Genomic DNA, 18,888 nt, shown 5'->3' on the forward strand with positions numbered 1-18,888 from the left:
AATATCAATAATGTCATTATTGGATAACAATGCACTAGAATCTCTTGTACGTAAACTGTTCGGGCTAAGTACATTCGATTAGCGATTAGGATATGTTACTTAACTGACTGTAAGTTAACTGCCAATTTTTAAGCTGGAAAAGCATTACCAAACTGAGTGGTACTTCGTTGAAAATGAGGCCACTGGTTGATGTGTAACAAATAAACTGAAATTGGATATAAGAGTTTGCTAAATTTTCTGCTAACTCTGGAATAGGCGATACTGTGAAATTGTTTGGGATAGCATTTGAACATATAATCTCAGCATCGACATAAATATCAGCGTGATTACAAGTTATCCAGCGATATTTATATTCAACATTAAATTATTATCCGTTTTAATATCTGGAGAATTACTTATTGTTATCCATTTCAATCTTATTTTATTAATTCTATGTTTTTTTAGAAATACTCTTCTGGTTTTTCAAATATGCTCAACTAACAAAATAAAGCTATTCGAATATTGACAGATGTAGGATTGTGAGAACATTATTAATTCTTCCTGTTTTGTGAATAATTGATAGAAAGGCAGATAGCTCATCAAAATAATCTGATTCATCATCATACAAGAAATTTTGAAATTGTTCCCGAAAATTTCTTTGAATTATGACCTAATCAGATGAGTGAAATACTCATATTTTACATAGACAAAAGAAATCAAGAAACCTGCTCTTAGATGATCCGTTCTTTGTCCGTTCTCAAATCTCCGTTAAGCATATATGACTTTTTACAAACATTTAAAAATGCTACGTGGTCAACCTTCATTACTGATAATTTTCCTAATATCGTTTCAGTTCCTAAATCATTTTCAATTCTTCATTGAGAAAATTCATCTCATTAAATCAAAAACAATTTCAATCTTTTTTCCAATATCATTTCTTTCAAAAATACTTTCACCGTGAAGAATATGTTCACTACATTGAGAGACAAAGCTCCAAATGTATACAATTCTGCATGAGTCTATAGAATTTCCTGTGCATATTGTAATAATAGTATTTAAATTGGTCAAACCAGCAGACTTCTCAAAGACAGACACCATAAAAGTGATTTATTGGGTAGAATTCGCACCTCTGGCATAAAATGAATTTGTAAAAACCCTTTTCCCAAACCTAGAGAGAAACAGTATATCCCAAAGCGGTAATCAGGTGAGTATCACTAGAAGATACAAATGCCTATCTGGAATGGGTTGTTCAACGCTCATCATGGATCTCATTCCACAGTGTTCTTCCTAAGGCGTCCAAGAACCGATCTTAAAAATTTCAAACATTTTTCACTTATTCTGTGATTGTTGTCTGAATATTCAACAACGTTAGACTTATCTGGTCTACGAAACCAAATATGTCCAACGTGTTCCTGGAAACGTATTATCATAGCTCGCTTAGTCTGACCAATATATTTTTTGTCGAAATCCTCACAGATTATTTCCTAAATTTCAGACTGCCATTTTTCGGTCACCCATCTGAGAGTGAAATAACTGTATGTTCAATGATGTCTTTCAGTTTGATTTGAAGATGCGAAGAGATTTTGTTTCCTTAACGTTAATTTTTTATTGTTCATGAAATACTCATTGGGATTTAAAAATTTTACATCATGTATCTTCTGAAGAAGAAACAAGAGGGTGCATTCCAAACAAAATCTTACCGACAACCAAACCTTGCACTTGGTATAGTGAAAGCAACTAAAATTGATGGAAAAGCATGGCTATGGTTTGAACAGACGATATGGAGATAGGAGATCAGGAAAGATTTATTCATATATCGATCAAGAAAAAGTAAGCCAAAAAGGTTTCTTTTCGTAAATATGGTAATATTTTGAAATTCAAGTAAAACCAAATTTAACCTAAAGTAACCAAATGCAGTAGACCAGCTCATGACGCAACGAATACGTAAAGTTACTGTATAGCTGAATCAGCATTACAAGCTGAAATATCTTCCAGGTTCTCAATGATATATGAAACTTTTAATTGTCATCAAATATGTGCAAGGCTAAAATGAAAATCGGTTTATTTTTCTACAGAAAAATGAGTGAGTACGAGAGAAACAGTCATCTATCTATAATAAGAAAAAATCACTGCGTGAGCTATAACCATAAGCTAAATATTTAATATTACAACATTTTTGGAAAAAATCTATGTTTTCTATTCGTACAGTGTACATTCTTTCTGGTTTGAAATATTTGATAGGTCGGGTATACGGGATGTTGAAGTAGAGAACAGACCAAACATATGTTTGCTATTCTATCCACTATGGCTAAGTCACCTTCAAGAAATAAAAATGCTCAGCGATCAATTACTTTGTATTTTAATTGAAATTTTATTCATTGCCAATACGTTAATTAAGGTTTGAGTGTTCTGGAAATACCCTCAGATTGATGGTCATTTTACTCAAATCACTTCTGGATTCTTCTTGGGAAAAAACCGGAATTCCACTTTTGGGATTGTTTCCTGCAGCATAACTGGTTTCTATCGGATACAAATTCAATGTTATTGTCATTGGTTTCTTTGCAGTTTCACGGAAATTCAGAAAATGATCCATGACTTTTGTCATATCATTTTCATTCGTCACTCTTTTTTCGTTCGTCAATAAAACTGGAACATTTTCTGCGGAAGAAGAATTCAGAGGGATGGTACTGTACGGATGATTTGTGATCTGAGATATTTTCGGAATGAATTGCAGTTGAGGTCTATTGTGTTCATCTTCCAAATTTCGAAAATCTTTCCAGACAGGAGGAGCAAATCTCACCCTACCGGTTGCTAACAAATTCACTTCACTAGGGTCGTTGGGTTTGTAGCGATGGAAAATATCATCATTAACAGAATTGTTCAAATACTCCTTTGAATTATTTACATCCCTTTTTCCAGTATTTCTGGTATATTCCATAGTTTGATGAACAGGTTTGTTTGTCATATGTCTCACAATCTCTTGAATATTTTTGGGATAGTATCTATTCCTATAATTCGTCAGTTGTGGATAGATCAAAGTTGTAGGCCTTTTCGTGGTGGAGGTGGTAGTCGGGGGAGTAGGTGAGAACTTCCTAGGCATTGGTCCTCTATATTCAACTTTGAATGGTTTAGGATGCACTGAAGTTTGAGCATTCCCGTCATTTAAAGAAGGTGCTTGAAATATATTATTATTTGTTTCTGATGACGGATTCTCGCTACCTATCTTCTTTGTACAAATTATAATCAGGAACAATAGCTGAAATATTTTTGAAAATCAATATGTATAATATTTCAAAAATTAGGTTAGGTTGAATGGTCATCTCAAGTTTCGACTATCAAACGGAGCCTTCCCCAAAAGTGACTTATCCTGTCGTATTCGGAAATTGATCGCGTTAGTAACAGTGACTTTTGGAGATATTATATTAGAAAGGGTACTACTTTTCATTTATTAGACCATAATGCCATTTGAAGTTGATAATGCGAATAAATACTACTGTACTTACTGTGAAGTAAGCAGAATTCGAAATTACAGAACCCCAAAATTTTGCACTGAATCACTCGGATCCGAACTGTAACTTTTGAAATTTTCTAGTTTGAAGTATATCATATATCATATATATATATATATATATATATATATATATATATATATATATATATATATATATATATATATATATATATATATATATATGATATATATATATATATATATATATATATATATATGATATACTGTTGTATAATTTTCAACGTTTCGGCCCCTGCTTTGGAGCCATTTTCAAGAATCACTTAGATTTGTACTTACATGACTCGAGGACGAGGTCGTAATCTCCCTTGTCCCCAAATCTCGTTACTAGTTCTATGTTTGCTGTGTTCGCACAGTACGAATTCATAGTGGAACAGTGGAGCAAAGCAATGAAAGAACTAATAACGAGACTTGGGGACAAGGGAGATTACGACCTCGTCCTCGAGTCACGTAAATACAAATCTAAGTGATTCTTGAAATATATATTCGCAAAGTCTTATAATGTTATCGAGATTTGATGCTGAAGAGGCGATAAGGCAATTGTCTTATGCCGAAACATCAGATGTCCACCAATGGTCATGAAAACCACTGAATGCTGATAGAAACTTGATCTGGCTTTCAAGAAATAACGCTTCATGCAATTCTAGGTAGGTACTACCTAGAATTTAAAGTAGGTACTACCTAGAATTAAAAAAAATCAGTATTTCCTAAATCTAGAAAAACAATTGAAATTTTTAAATTCCAATACCCTTTATTTCAAAAACGGTGCATTTCCACTAAAATATCTCTAAAATAGTTACCTTCACGAAAAAAGCTCAAATGATGAACGCTGTATAAAAAACAATATGGCGCCCAGAATAGAAAAAATTTGATAATGATTGCCAGAAGACGAAGCGTCGGATATCAAATTTAAACATGAAAACGTGTAGCTGAAAAAAAGTAACAATGAAAATTTGTTTTCGGTTTTGAGCTTTGTTGTCAATAACGCTAGAAAAAAATAAAAACGAAAATTCCGATTTTCTGTTTTTTCCGGGTATTTCGGGAGGCACCCGGAATTTTCCAAGTTTCAAAACAGTATTTTGTTGAGCATAAAAATACGCAAGTTTGGCTCAATTTAAGCTTCGACGTATCTCCTGTAGTTAAGGAGATCACAATGGTGGTGGTCAAATATGAATTACCCTGTATAATGCTCCAAGATCTGTGTATAGTATCGAACATCTTCCTTATGCACGATACGTACAGTCTACAAAACTGAATAAACCTGTGCAGTTATTAAAAATTCCACCAACAAGTGTAGCAGCTCACCAACATTCCAATCATATTTATTATCAAGTTCAAACTTGGTTAGGGCATGATTTGAAACCCCAGGAGCAACGAATTACTGAAACAACATAATATTCTGCAACTGCAAGAGTGGTTGTGGTTCGCGATGTGGATGCAAGAAATCGGGGTTGCAGTGCGCTTAAGCTTGTGTTCATTGTAATGGGCAAGCTTGTCCCAATGTTTTACCATATGGGAACGATGTCAATGAAGACAGAATCTTTCATCACAAAATCATGGAGACAAATGTCGTTGAAAACGATAAAGAAGAGGACGCTGAAATACTACAGCAGTCGGAAGACGACGATGAAGAAGAAGAAGATAAAAGAAATTAAAAGTTGTAGAAATTTTTGTAATTTCTTCAATACACACGATCATGAATGTATGGAATATTTTTTATTCAAAACATCAATTAAAAGCTCCATTCTTTGTTTTTTATCTATTTAATAATTCATTAATATAAATTACAATGGAATTGAAATATAATTCAAATATTTTCCTCAACAATTCTTTAACTATACAGGCAGGTATGTGTTATTGAATAAATTGATACTTAATTAAAAATGGATACGTACGTAAAATAATTATATTAAATATAATGTAATAGTTATTAAGAAATGAAGATTATTGATAACTATGTATTTATCAATAATTACTAAACATTATATGGCGTGTTTTAAAATAGGACTACCGGTTGATCTCAACTGGTTCAACGTAGGAAAACATTTTTGACACAAAAGTTGTAGGAAAATTACTCCCCTACAATATTGATGATGAATACAAATAGCGAAAAACTCTTAGGAAACGAGCAGAAAATTTTGATGCTTGTCGATTCTCGAGTTCAGCGTAGTTCTGCTTGTCTAAAGTTATAGAAAAACTGATGAAAAACGAGTCATATCTTTCCTCTAGAAAAACAATATAATAAATTTATTCCAGTTTGGCTTCAAAAGGAACACAAGATGCTATATTTACGCTCCTGAAGAACTTGTAAAACAATCTTAATGAAAGAGAATCTGCGGCGGCCATGTTTTGTGACCTAGTCAAGGCCTTCGATTGTGTAGACCAGATGCTACTTCTTCGCAAGCTAGAAGTTTACGAATTTAGAGGATCTGCATTACTTTAGTAATGCAGATTGCCGACAGAATATTCTCTTAGATGTAATTTCAACAAAGGAACGTTTCATTGGCAGTGGGGTCTCACAAGGATCCGTTTTGGGACCGGTGTTGTTTCTCATTTGAAATTTACTCAAGTAAATGATGATGATTTGATCAATCAAATCATCATCGACATAAAAAAAGTGGAAGAGTGGTATGATTCCAATCTTTTATCATTCAACATCGACAAAACAAATGTGGTCACGTTTAGATATAACATAGGGGAAACACTCTTGTAAAATGTAAAAAATTGAAAATTTGGAGAAGAACAAATTTTTAGGGCTCTTCGTTGATGAAAATCAAAAATTTGATTTCCATGTCAACTACTTATGTAAAAGACTAGCAGCAGGATGTCATGCAGTGAGAGTTATTACAAGAGAGTTAGATACTACTATTACTAGATAAGTTTATTTTGTACAAATTGAGAATTATTCACGACATGGAATTTGTTTCTGGGGAAGTTGTGCACAATTGTGTTTCAATAAGGTATTCTCTCTACAAAAAAAATTCATCAGATATTCATGCAAGGCTAGCTACAGGGATTCTTGCCGCCCATTATTTGGGAAGCAAAAAAATTCTGACCTTAGTATGTATATATATATACATACAATAATATTATGAATAACGATGACGGACCTATACCAAAGAGCATACTATATAGCTTGTTAAAATAAAATAAAATAATGTTGTTGGGTTTACTGATCACTACATAAGGGCACATTACAAAAATAAATTTGGATAGGCAATATTTTGAAATCAATTTTTATATAGCTGAAAATTGTTTTATATAAACATACATTGTGAAATAATAGATAAGGCAAAATTGTGAAATTAATTTAGGTTGGTATATCTGTATGGTTGGTACGCCTGGATGGTTTACCTGTATGGGTTACCTTCATAGCATAAATAGGGTTAGCTCGCATCAGTTTCTAGTTTTAATCTTCCTCTTCGATGATGATCACTTGGTGATCGAAACACGTGTCGAGGTTTTAAAAATAACGATTTGGTGTTGGGAAAAAACTCCGGTAATATTCATTATTACAGCAAAGTATCAAACAGTGCATCAAAAGTACAGTTAGAATATTCTCATTTAGTGTTCGGTTTTACTAGTAGAAAGGTACCACGTCAACAATCTCCAAAATGGTCAATTCTCGTCCATTGGAAGAAAAAATTGAAGCGATTTTTACTTTCGATGCGACGCGTAACTTTCACGAGACCGAAAGGATTTTCAATGAACATTTTTCGAGTCGTCTTGTCAGTAGAAAATATTTGAGGGAACTTGTATTCAAATTCACAACTACCGGTAGTGTAGATAACAAAAAGCCCCCAGCTCATCCCTCCATTCCGGAAAAACAGCAAGTACAAATAATTGATGAGATCATAGTAAATCCTGAACAGTCTACTCATTCCGTCACGAATGTTTGTGAGGTGTGTCCTTCTACTGTATGGAGACTTTTGAAAAGAAATAGGTATCATCCATACAAAGCTAAAATGGTACACCAATTAACTGAAGATGACCCTGATCGAAGAACAGAATTTGGCGAAATCATGACGCAGAATTCTCCACAATATTTTTTTTAGTGACGAATGTAATTTTTCTTTAAACGGCATCAGACAAAATTGCCGATATTGGAGTGATACCAACCCTCACGTTTTCCGGAAAACACATACTCAATATCCAGAAAAAATTTGAATTTGGCAGGAATATTGGTAAACCATAATGTAGGACCTTTATTCATTGATCAAAATTCAACAGGTAAACTGTATTTGATTATGCTGGAAATTGCTGTTGACCCTCTCATCACTGAAATCGTCAAAGAAAATCCTAATGAATACGATATGGACATTGTATTCCAACAATATGGAGCACCACCACAGTACTCCACACAAGTAAGAAACTATTTGGATACTACTTTTTCCGGTCGTTAGATTGACCGTCGATGTCCTACAGAATGGCCAGCACACTCACCAGATTTGACACTCTTTTATGGGGCTATTTGAAGCAAGAGGTGTACGAAACTGAACCTGCTTCAATATTGGATATATGGCAGAAAATAATAAATATTTGTAGAGATATTGATATTAATGTGTTCGAAAATGGTAGGCGTGAAATATCGGATAGGCTGTTCATATGTCAAGAAGGTCAAGGCAACCATTTCGAGCATCTTCTGAACTGACATCAAGCTTATTACCTCATATTCTGTAGTTTATTGTCAATGTATTCAGGCAATTATTAAAAGTTCCACCATTTTTTGGTTGACTATGTGAGCTTCAAAATGGTGTGTCACAAGACCCCCCTAATCATTTAATTTTTTTCTCGGATGGCGCCCAGTCGCCATCTTGAAAGTTTCATCTGTCAATTTCACGTAAAAAAAAATCATGCAATAATTTCATTATCCCAAATTTCAATTTTTTGTGTTGACCCGTTCAATAAATGAAAGGGGAGGGGGACATTAAAGAAATGCACTGTATTTGTATCTATTCAGCTGAGCTTAGTTTTGTTCTGTCGATATACTCTGCTCTTTTATTTTATATTTTGCATTTTATAGCTTATATTTGTTAATTTAATGTCCCTTTACTTGTTTTAATTTACTAGACTATGCCAATAATATGTTCAGATCTTGGGTAATGAAGCATATTTTGATTTGATCATCAACATCTACAAGACTATCCTGTGAGGTAACTTGTATATCGGATATAATTCAATGTACATCGTGGTATTAGCCGGGAAAGTAGATTTTTGTCCGTAGGCATTGAAACTACTTTGTAGAAAAGTTGAACGAAATTTCCATTCGAAAATATTCGCACTGTTAGATAGTAGCCAATAAAATACTTCCTTTAGCTCATTAGATGTTACAACTGACAAACTGTACAATTTTTGAAAACCAAATACTCAGATAAATCATATTAAATTCTACAAGTAAGGTAAAGTAGGTATTGATGAGTAAAGGTTGTTCCGGTGTAAAATGACACGAAATGAACTGTAGTATCCAGAAAAAAAAGCATAAACCTATTTGTGGTGTGATGAGTCGAACTGTCTGAAATTTTTAAAATTTAACGCAGTTCACCACATTATTGTACGTAGAATATTCAAGAATAGAAAATGAAAAAATAGTTCAACTGCTAGAAGAAAATTGTTCAAGTTCAACTGAAATTTCAAAAATATTTTAGTCACGAGTTAGTCTCAGGGATATGGTTTTGCAATGCACCAGGATGGGCATTGGATGATTACTGATTTCTATATCTGAACTATAACTGAGCTATATCAGTTATTTGTGTTTGCTTCTGTTTCACCTTGAATCGGTAATCCATAATTGGTGTAAAAAAATGTTTTAAGTAGGTAGCTTGCCCTGTTTGTTTGTTTGGGTAAAATTCAGTAACTGAAGTTTGACCCCCTTCCTGATGATCGATTGATATGATATTTGGTACACACATTTAGTTTTGATGACAATACAATTTAATTAATTATGTATCGTTGAAAATCCAAGATGACCGCAGCTACAAAATGGCGAATTATACATTTTTTCACAACTACCTCAATATGTGTATCAAATGACAGGGCTTGACTAATAGAATAGTACTCTTTGAAAAAGATGCAAATTCAAGATGACCGCAGCTACAAAATGGCGAATTACATATTACCTTGTAGTACTGAGGCACTTAATAAACTGAACAGAATGAGAAGAATTGTGTAACGAAATTTGAAACTGAAAATAATTTTAAAGGTTCTAAGTAGAAGTCATCAGACCACTCTCCTCAGTAATCTACGATATTGATCAGATGAAAAAATAATGAAATCGTTAGTATTTACATATTTTCTCAGGTTACGCTATCTCCAACGATTTTATTATATTTCATCTGATCAATAGCGTAGATTGCTGAGGAGTGTGCTATAATGACAGCTACCTAGGACCTTCCGAATTATTTTCTACTTCCTAGTACATTATCTATATCATTATTATCTTTTTTTTAATGAAATCGTTCAACATATTTTTTTGAGTATTAAATAAATCACGCCCAAATTATTGGTGTTTATTATTTATATTCTATTTGAATATTTATCTTAGTATCCAATGATATCTAAACTAAAACTGAATCAATTTCCGTTGATTTGAAACACGATCGTCTAGTTGAGATGACCAGAGTTCAAGTCAGGAGTAGTTAGTATATTTATGTACTTACAACTATGAATGTTGATAATCCAGCGATTGCTAATCCAGTTTTAATACGAAAATGTTTCTTCTTTCCCGTTTGGATCACTTTGAACAAACCCAATTCTGATGAGTCTATGCAATGTTTCATCTCCATGAATTAATGTCAACACAATGTCAACAAGGTTTATTGTATATTCATGTGGATTCAAAGAAGAAATATTCACAAATGGGTGATCTGAAAGTGTTCTCAGTTTAATATTCTCTGGAGCGTTACACCATTACAATGATACCAGAGAATAATTGGAGCTTTACAGATCCACCAAGTTTTCACGACTTTTCCATTAAAATAGCATGAAGATGTCACGCGAAATGCAATTAAACAAATCACCTCATTAGAACAATAAAAGACAACAAAGAGAACCTTTAAAACATAAATATATGAACATTACCGATTAATAAAAATGTTATATTTTGATCTTTGATGAAACGTTCAATAAGAAAGTATATACAAATTAAGAAGATACAGCAAAAAATAGTATTTTCCAATTTCTGGCGTTTCCTTCTTATCTCCGGAACCAAAAAAGCTTAAGTCGATTTTGCGAAATCATTTAATTACAGTGTGTCAATTTTAAAACTTACAATGGGCTATATATCAGGAACGAAAGCTGATATCGAAAAATGCTTGAAATCGTTTCTAAGATAGTAAGGGGGAACTAAAGTGACATGAAAGAGGACTCACCCCCATCAACCCCATAGGCCCCACCCACCAAAACACAAAAAGTTTAAATTGCAAACCCCTACTTGTGATACATCATCGAAAAGACTATAAAAAGTGCAATCCAATGTTATGAATAACAATTGAACAGGGTGAAGCAATAATTGTGAAACTTTGGCTTAAATGGAATATTTAATGAGTTTTTTGTTGAACTGCAAATTTATTAAAAATGTTAATTAAGTAAATGGTCAAAGTGGGTTCCGTTGTTTCGTAAACAATAATAAAGCCTATTTTCAAATTCTGCACGAACTTTGGCAAATGTTGTTCTAGTAATGGCCCGACATGCTTGCGTAATTCTTTCTCGCAATTCCCCAAGTGACGCAGGTTGAGTTTTATAAATAACTGACTTCAGGTGTCCCCACAGAAAAAAGTCAGTTGGCGCCAAGTCTGGTGACCTCGGTGACCACTCAATGGGACCTCTCCTTCCAATCCATTTGTTCGGATAATTAGTATCCAACCAGTGCCTAACTGGAGCTGCATAGTGTGGAGGTGCTCCATTTTGTTGGAAGTGCAGCAAATCTTCGTCTACAGCTAGGTTGCCTTGGTCGTCCCTTTGATTCTCTAATTCATGCACAATTAAAGGTTCGATGGTGTTTTCCAGCATATCGAGATAAATGTCGCCATTTAAATTGCCTGGCATGAACAAGGGACCAATTATAGCATCGCCTAATATTCCTGCCCAAACATTCAGTTTTTCAGGATATTGAGTGTGATCTTCTCTGAATCGATGCAAGTTGGCATCACTCCAGTACCGACAGTTTTGTTTATTTGCATTACCATTCAGCATAAAAGTAAATTCTCCACTGAAACAATTTTTTTCAACATCGTCGGTTCAACGCGAATTCTTTCAGACATGAGTTCACAAAACTCAATTCGTCGGTCTGGATCATCATCGCCTAGTTCTTGAAGAATTTGTGTTTTGTACGGGTGAAACTTATGTAATTTCAACACCTTTCTAGCCGACTCATGTGGAAGTCCTGTCACCGCAGATACTTGATGTGTTGATGCAGTAAGCTTCATTGCAAAATTTCCAAGGACCTCAAATTGGGTTGCTTCATTCAGTAATCTTGGGGCATTCCTTTTTTATTTTGCACTGATCCCGTTTCTCTAAACTTTTCAACTAAATCGCGGATGTTCACGTGACTTACATTTTTGTCGGGATGCCTTTCATGAAATATTTGAGCTGTTTGTAAATAACACAGGTTCTGGGAGGCAAATATGAAAATTATCTCCACGGGCACAAGTATACCGTAAACCATCGTGACAACTATAGCTGAATGACAGTACAGATCTTACAAATGATGAAAACTAATGACATTTAAAAGTCTCAAATAAACCAAAAATGCTACCGGGAGGTAGCATTACAAATAAAAAAGTCATAGTAAGCCAGCTGATATTAAAGTTCGTGCAGACTTTGACAATAGGCTGAATTATTGTTTACAAAACAACGGAACCCACTTTGAACATTTACTTGATTGACATTTTTAATGAATTTGTAGTTCAACAAAAACCTCATTATATATTCCATTTAAGCCAAAGTTTCAGAATTATTGCTTCATCCTGTACAATTATTATTAATATACCATTGGATAGCATTTTTTATAGTTTGCAATTTGAACTTTTTGAGTTTTGGTGGGTGGAGCCTAGGGGGTTGATGGGGGTGAGTTCTCTGTCATGTCACTTTAGTTCCCCCTTACTATCCTAGAAACGGTTTCAAGCATTTTTCGATATCAGCTTTCGTTCGTGAGATATAGCCCATTGTAAGTTTTAAAATTGACACACTGTATACCCGAAAACGAGCAACCCTATTACAATCCACCGTTAACGAGATACCCATGCAAAGACTTGAATTTGAATCGCAATTTATGAATGATCTCCATCAAAAAAATATATTTTTGGCCGAATTTGCTCTGTCGTGAAATATGATCAAGAAACATCAATAACTTACCTTAGAAAAATACCTGATATTGAATAAGAATGTTTCTTCACTGCTATCCATACTGAATGCCATGGGAGTTGAACAAACGTTATAAATTCCTCCAAATATGGCAAGAAATAGTATGGAGATCATAGTCAATAACATGTCCAGGGCAATCCCCTGTGAGTAGGTATCACAAATTGACCAAAGCGAGGCCCATTGAGCTATCCCAGTGAAGTAAAACACAAATAAATATAATATGCGCAAAGAAAACTGCACTGTTTTGATTAAGCCTTGGTTGTTTTTGTAGTCCGCTAAAAGTACTTCGTGAATAACGTTCTGGCTGAGAGCAAACGTCCCGTGAGCTAAATATGATACTAGTAAAGTTTTCCACAGTGGAAAGTACATCTGGTACATGTTTATCAGTTGCCATGTTCCTCTCCAAGAGGCTACCACGAGAAATGTCATGACGGTAAAACATATTACTACATCTGCTATAAGTAGGGTTCTTTGGTTGTCTTCGTTTACCGGATGCGTATAATTCTCCTCAGGGGTAACATCAATCAATGGAATTTGTTGAAGGATCTCCCGTTCTTTGCTGTCTTTGCGATTTGGTTCGATCATGATTCGCTTCATTCCACTGAAAGTAGTGTCACTGTGTTTAATATGGTCAGAAGTGCGACGCCATTATTATTTTCGTAATCCCATACTGTTATTTCTATTTAACGGTATTCAGATGACAATTGAAAAGTTAATGTTACCAGCCTCCATCCGTTAAGGTTTTTTAACAAAAAAGTTGATTTTGAATTGATTAATGTTCTTTATTTAATGAAACATTATTTTGAAAAATGAGAAAGATAACTTTCTATGTTTTTTATCACTTTTATTTGTAAATTACTGGAGTTTTTTCTCAATACCAAACCGTTAAAAGGGATATCAAACTAGTTTGATATCCCTCTTGATGATCACTTGGTGATCGAAATTCGTGTCGAGGTGTTAAAATAACGGTTTGGCGGGTTAAAACTCCAGTAATATTAATTACTACACCAAAGGTTCCAAACAGTGCAGTTTCGTCCTATGAACATTTTCAAACTAATACAATTGAATATGATAGTAATACAATACAGTTCATTGTATTACTTCGAAAATGTCCTTATAGGATGAAACCACAGTAACGTTAGTTACAAATGACAGTGGTAAAAAAAATAAACAAAAAAAACATAGAAAGTTTCATTTTTCATGATGATCTATCACGTGGTATTGAAAAGATCTTTATTTTATACCAATCAAATGCATACCTACCTAAAAGATTTTGATGAAGGGATATAAAAAAAATGATCAACCAACAGTCAAGCACATTCACTGAAAATAACTTCTAAAATATCAGTGATAACAATGACAATAGTTTATATAACAAACCGATTATTCGAATATACATAATATGAAGTAATGGAAAGGTTCGTGATTCTTATCATATCATCACGATGAAATTTCAAATATCGTTATCGTTCATTTATTCCATACTTGAAATTCCTGATGAATACATGACAACAGGAACTTGCATCTGACGATAATTATTGAAAAAAAAATCATATTGAACAAAGTTAAGTATTGCAAAAAATTAAATGATTCGTGGGACTTTTGTGAACAGAGTAAACTTAAAAATTCTTTCTGACGCTGAGTCTACAGAGGAGATGGATGTCGAGCTTATGACTCCAACTGACCTCCCTGTAAATTCAGATCAGGAGCGAGTCTAGAGGAAAGATGGATGTAGAGCTTACGACTCCAACTGACCTCCCTGTAAATTTAGATCAGGAGCGAGAGCTTCTCAACTCTCCAACTCCTGATCCAATAACTGAACCTAAAGAAAAGGTTTAGCGGTGCAGCCAGGACACGACTTAGTCGTTACCTCAAGTGCGGGGTACCTTATGAAACCGCCTTGCACCAAATTCTTGAGCGGCGTACGAAAAATCTGTCCCAGGTGGAGGAACAAACCCTCAATGAGCAGGTTAGCAAACATTTGCGCTCAAGTCATGATTCACCATAACCAGAGGCAAAAAAGCCCTGCATGGTTGAATATGAGCCATCGACAGGTGTAGCTGGCGTGCAAAAACCCTCATATGGGAAGGTTGTCGCGGGTATCAAGGTGGGAATCTTGCACCTTGACTACCCGACTACATCATTAACGATGAAACAGCAGAGCATATACTTTGTGCCTGCTTCGCTGTGGACCGAATCAGGTTTTTAAAGCTTGGCCGAGCCGTACTCTTACCATCTGACCTGAAAGACCACTCACCATACAAACTAATCGGCTTAGTTGAGAAGCTGGGTTTATTTGGTCGGGTGTGAATAGGTATGAGCCACAATAAACCCTTGCGGGTTGCGGTGGAGGGTCGAATAGACCGACTCACTTTGGATCTAACCTAACCTAAATCAAACGATCCATTTCCTTGATGGGCATTGGATTCTTTTGAGAAAAATTTCTTGTAGATGCTTATTGTTCGTCCAGCAGCATGACCCCACTGATATTATTCTCAGCGAAGTAGTAAAAGTTTTATCTCGTTATCAAAGTCTTGAGTGGAAAAAAAAACATACCATATTCCAAAACTCCAACATATCAAGTCTGAAAATTGTGTCGAAGATATTCGAACTGAAATTCAAAACAATCACCTCCCTTGACGTTCCTACATAGTATGTAAATACCTGAATCCTTAGATAATACCACGACGGACATTGGATTATATATGACAATCAGAAGCAGCAATTGGCTGAAATTATTGAAGTCATCACCTACAAATGATGTCGGAGTTTTATTTTTTTGCAGTGCAAGACAGCAGTGTTGTCAATTGATTCAGTAAAGTCCTTTTTTGATGCAGATACGATACAACTTTTATAATACATCATATAGTATTTGTGAACCTTCAACTTTACATAATTTAAATTTCATTCAATATCCAATAACTCAAAATTTAACTTTTACCCGGTTTTGCCAAGTTGATGGAGAATAAAACTCACAGATATTTTTATTTTGCATAGCCATATCAGTTTTCGACAATTATTCAGACTTGGCAACACCGAAGGCACCGATACAAATATATCTACCTCCACTGTCGTCACACATTACATTGCATGTATGTATATACTACAATAACAAGTGAAGAACAATAATAAAAAGTATTTTGAAATAAAGTGAAGTACCTAAACTTCATGAGGATGTCTCACATTGCCTTATAATACTGTCACAGGCCATTCAGATTGGTCAGGATGCTTTCAAGTACTTGGGACATCTGTCATTACAGCATACGAATGATATGATAATGATAAATGCTGGTTTCTATCAATATTATGTGGTACTATTGTCTGATCACCCAGTATATTGACCCGATTGAAGTTTTGAATACAACTTGGGATTTCTATTTCTATTTCAATGTATACATAATACTTGCGAAAAAATCGTAGATTCCTTGGTTTTCAGTAGTCAGTTGCTAATTCCGAGTACGATCAATCTTGGTTTAGACATAACGGTTAGTCCTTGTTACTTTGAAGTATATACTGCAAAACTCTGCCTCCCTCAAGGATATGGTTGATATGTATAATTGGAACCTCTGAAAATACTTTTTCCACACCAGAACAATGGCTTTCAGAGAGTTACAGTAGTTTCGTTCTGGTGTGAGAAAATGTTTTCAATGAATACCTTTCTGGTAATGTATAAAGTTCTATTATTTATTATTCCCATGGAGTTATATAATTTTCTTGCTCGAACTGACTTCATTCAGTTACCACAAAGTTATTCAAGTAAAAAAGATCTTCTGATATATTCCGTTTCAGATAACTTTCAAACCAGAAACCATATTTTTCCACACGAGTACGCATACATTCTCCACTAAAGTGTTTCAAGTCTGATATGTCTTAGATCTTGGGTCTATAGCATGCATAGTGCCCTCGACCTTTGCGTTTCAACCTCGACGTACCGGTAGTCATATTGAGGCACGGACCATCTCTTTTTTGCACCAAATAAACGAAAACAGCCATTTAAAAAAAAAGGATTTTTCAGATTCCTCATAATTTTTTTCAACTATATGAGGATTAAAACAAAAAAACTCGACTAGATCTCAAACGAATACAGGAATAAATCGAACAAAAACAACCAGAATTTCCATCATCAACCAATTGGTTATGTCAAACACCAGCTCGACTTACCGTTCCTTAAAATTCAATTATTTTTTGACATTTGAAATCAACAAAAACCGTTTTCACCAACTTTGTTGAATTTTGCTGGGAATAGCTCATTGAAAGATAATAGCCATCCTTCAGCTCGCACAAGTTCGATTTATGGGTTGTCATTCATAGACGGATGACAGCTGGTTAACGTTTTTTGTTTTGTCAATATCTTTGATAGTTCATAAATTATTATTTTCATATTCTGCTCATAGATTCCAAATTTGTTAACATCTTCAAAGATAATCAAAAAATGTGCAAACGTGTAGAAGTGTCTGCAGTATGCAGTATGTCTGCAGTATGTTTGTTTGATTTCTTCATTTTTTCGCAAGTGTCCCACATTTTGTGCATAAACATGTTTTCACATGTTTTGCCGTAGATGCCTTTCGTTTTTTCGATAGCTAGTTTTGTATTGTTTTCTCCGTATTTTGTGTAATTTCGTCTGAATTTTCAAACTCTTCTACGTTTTGTCTCTTTATTTAGACAGCGAGCAAAATTGTTTTTGAATATTTGAAAATGTATGTTGTGAATGTTGTAACGGGCTTGTATGAAATGAAAGTTTGTATGCACCGCGGTTTATCAATCCAAGTGTATTTCCGTAGGACAAAAAAAATCTACTTTTATTCATTCACTATATCCCACATGAAGATAATATGAAAGAATCATCCCTTATTTTATTAAAATTGTGAAAATAATATACAAGTTCTTGGCAGGATCAAGGATCAGTGACCACATATCATATCTTCTTTTTCGCATGCACCATCGGTAATGTAATTTTTTCAATATCCATGACTAGACAACGTCTAGTCAGGCGAATTCTGGAACAGTTCGATATCAACAAGGCGTCTGGTCCTGATGAAGGGCGCAAATGAACTCACACCAGTATTTTACAGACTTTTCAACCTGTCTTACAAGAAAGGGGTTTCTCCTTCTTGTTGGAAGATTGCTAGCTCTCAGCATATTCCCAAAAAGAAGCAAGAAAAATCTTACAAATAACTATAATAGACCAGTCGCTTTGTTATCAGTGATATCACAAATCATGGAGAAAACCGTAAACCACCATATCCTTAATATGGCTTTCAGAAACAAAGATCAACAGACGACCTCCTATCGTATGTCACTCATATTTGGAATAAAGCAATTGAGAAACATGGGGAGTCAAAATCTGAAGTGCTTGATATTTCTGAGGCCTTTGACCGTGTGTGGTATGAGGGTTTGTTGGCCAAACTTCGAAGCTATGGCTTGTCGGATCAATTTTGTGTATGGCTCTCCAGCTTCCTGAAAGAACGTTCCCTGCAAGTGGACGTCGACGGATATCTCTCGAATAATTTTACCATCTACGCTGGTGTTCCCAAGGGATCTATTTCGTCTCCAACCTTCTTTCTATTGTATATCAACGACTTTGGAAAAAACCAAGAATCCAAATTATTGCTTTGCTGACGACAGCACACTTGTTTCGTCATTCCATTTGGATTCCACATTGGCAGCGAATACACACCTTCACTGGCAGCAGGAGGTTGCATATCTTAGAGAGGATCCAGAAGTAATTTCGTATTGGGTTGAAAATAATCAGGTTTGATTCAATGCCACAATAACCCAGGCATTGGTTTTTTCCAAAAAGATAATTGTCTCCGAACCGGATATATCAGATCAGACAATTCCACTTTCTGCTTCGATAAGTTTGTTGGGGGTTAAAATGGACATCAATATATCTTAGCACAATCATGTTGCTGGAATTCAAAGGCTGCTTCTCAAAAGCTTGGAACACTGTGTTCCGAACCAGAAAACTATACACTTCTCAGCAACTTTTGATACTTTATAAAGCTCAGATCAGACCTTCT

At 34.7% G+C, this 18,888-nt stretch overlaps 2 protein-coding genes across 2 annotated transcripts in view; both read right to left on the minus strand.

Annotated features, from left to right (window-relative positions):
* The window catches only part of fusl (transmembrane protein fuseless), a 53,352-nt gene extending 39,092 nt beyond the window's left edge, over positions 1-14,260 (minus strand). The window contains exons 1-2 of the mRNA XM_074173207.1: positions 14,132-14,260; positions 12,860-13,469 (exon numbers count right to left, since the gene is read on the minus strand). Coding sequence (XP_074029308.1) covers positions 12,860-13,465 — 606 coding nt within the window. The 5' untranslated portion in view covers positions 13,466-13,469; positions 14,132-14,260. The remainder of the gene's footprint in view (positions 1-12,859; positions 13,470-14,131) is intronic.
* On the minus strand, positions 2,213-10,492 carry LOC111506854 (uncharacterized). Its single transcript, XM_023162068.2, has 2 exons — positions 10,165-10,492; positions 2,213-3,235 (listed from the first exon to the last, which is right to left on the minus strand). Exons 1-2 carry the CDS (start codon positions 10,288-10,290, stop codon positions 2,369-2,371), a joined length of 993 nt encoding a protein of 330 aa, XP_023017836.2. The 5' UTR covers positions 10,291-10,492; the 3' UTR covers positions 2,213-2,368.
* Positions 14,261-18,888: the final 4,628 nt, after the last annotated feature.

This window comes from Leptinotarsa decemlineata, unplaced genomic scaffold, assembly GCF_025532065.1.
Source record: "Leptinotarsa decemlineata unplaced genomic scaffold, Ldec_3_MD MMD2_tig00000218_RagTag_RagTag, whole genome shotgun sequence".
NCBI lineage: Eukaryota > Metazoa > Arthropoda > Insecta > Coleoptera > Chrysomelidae > Leptinotarsa > Leptinotarsa decemlineata.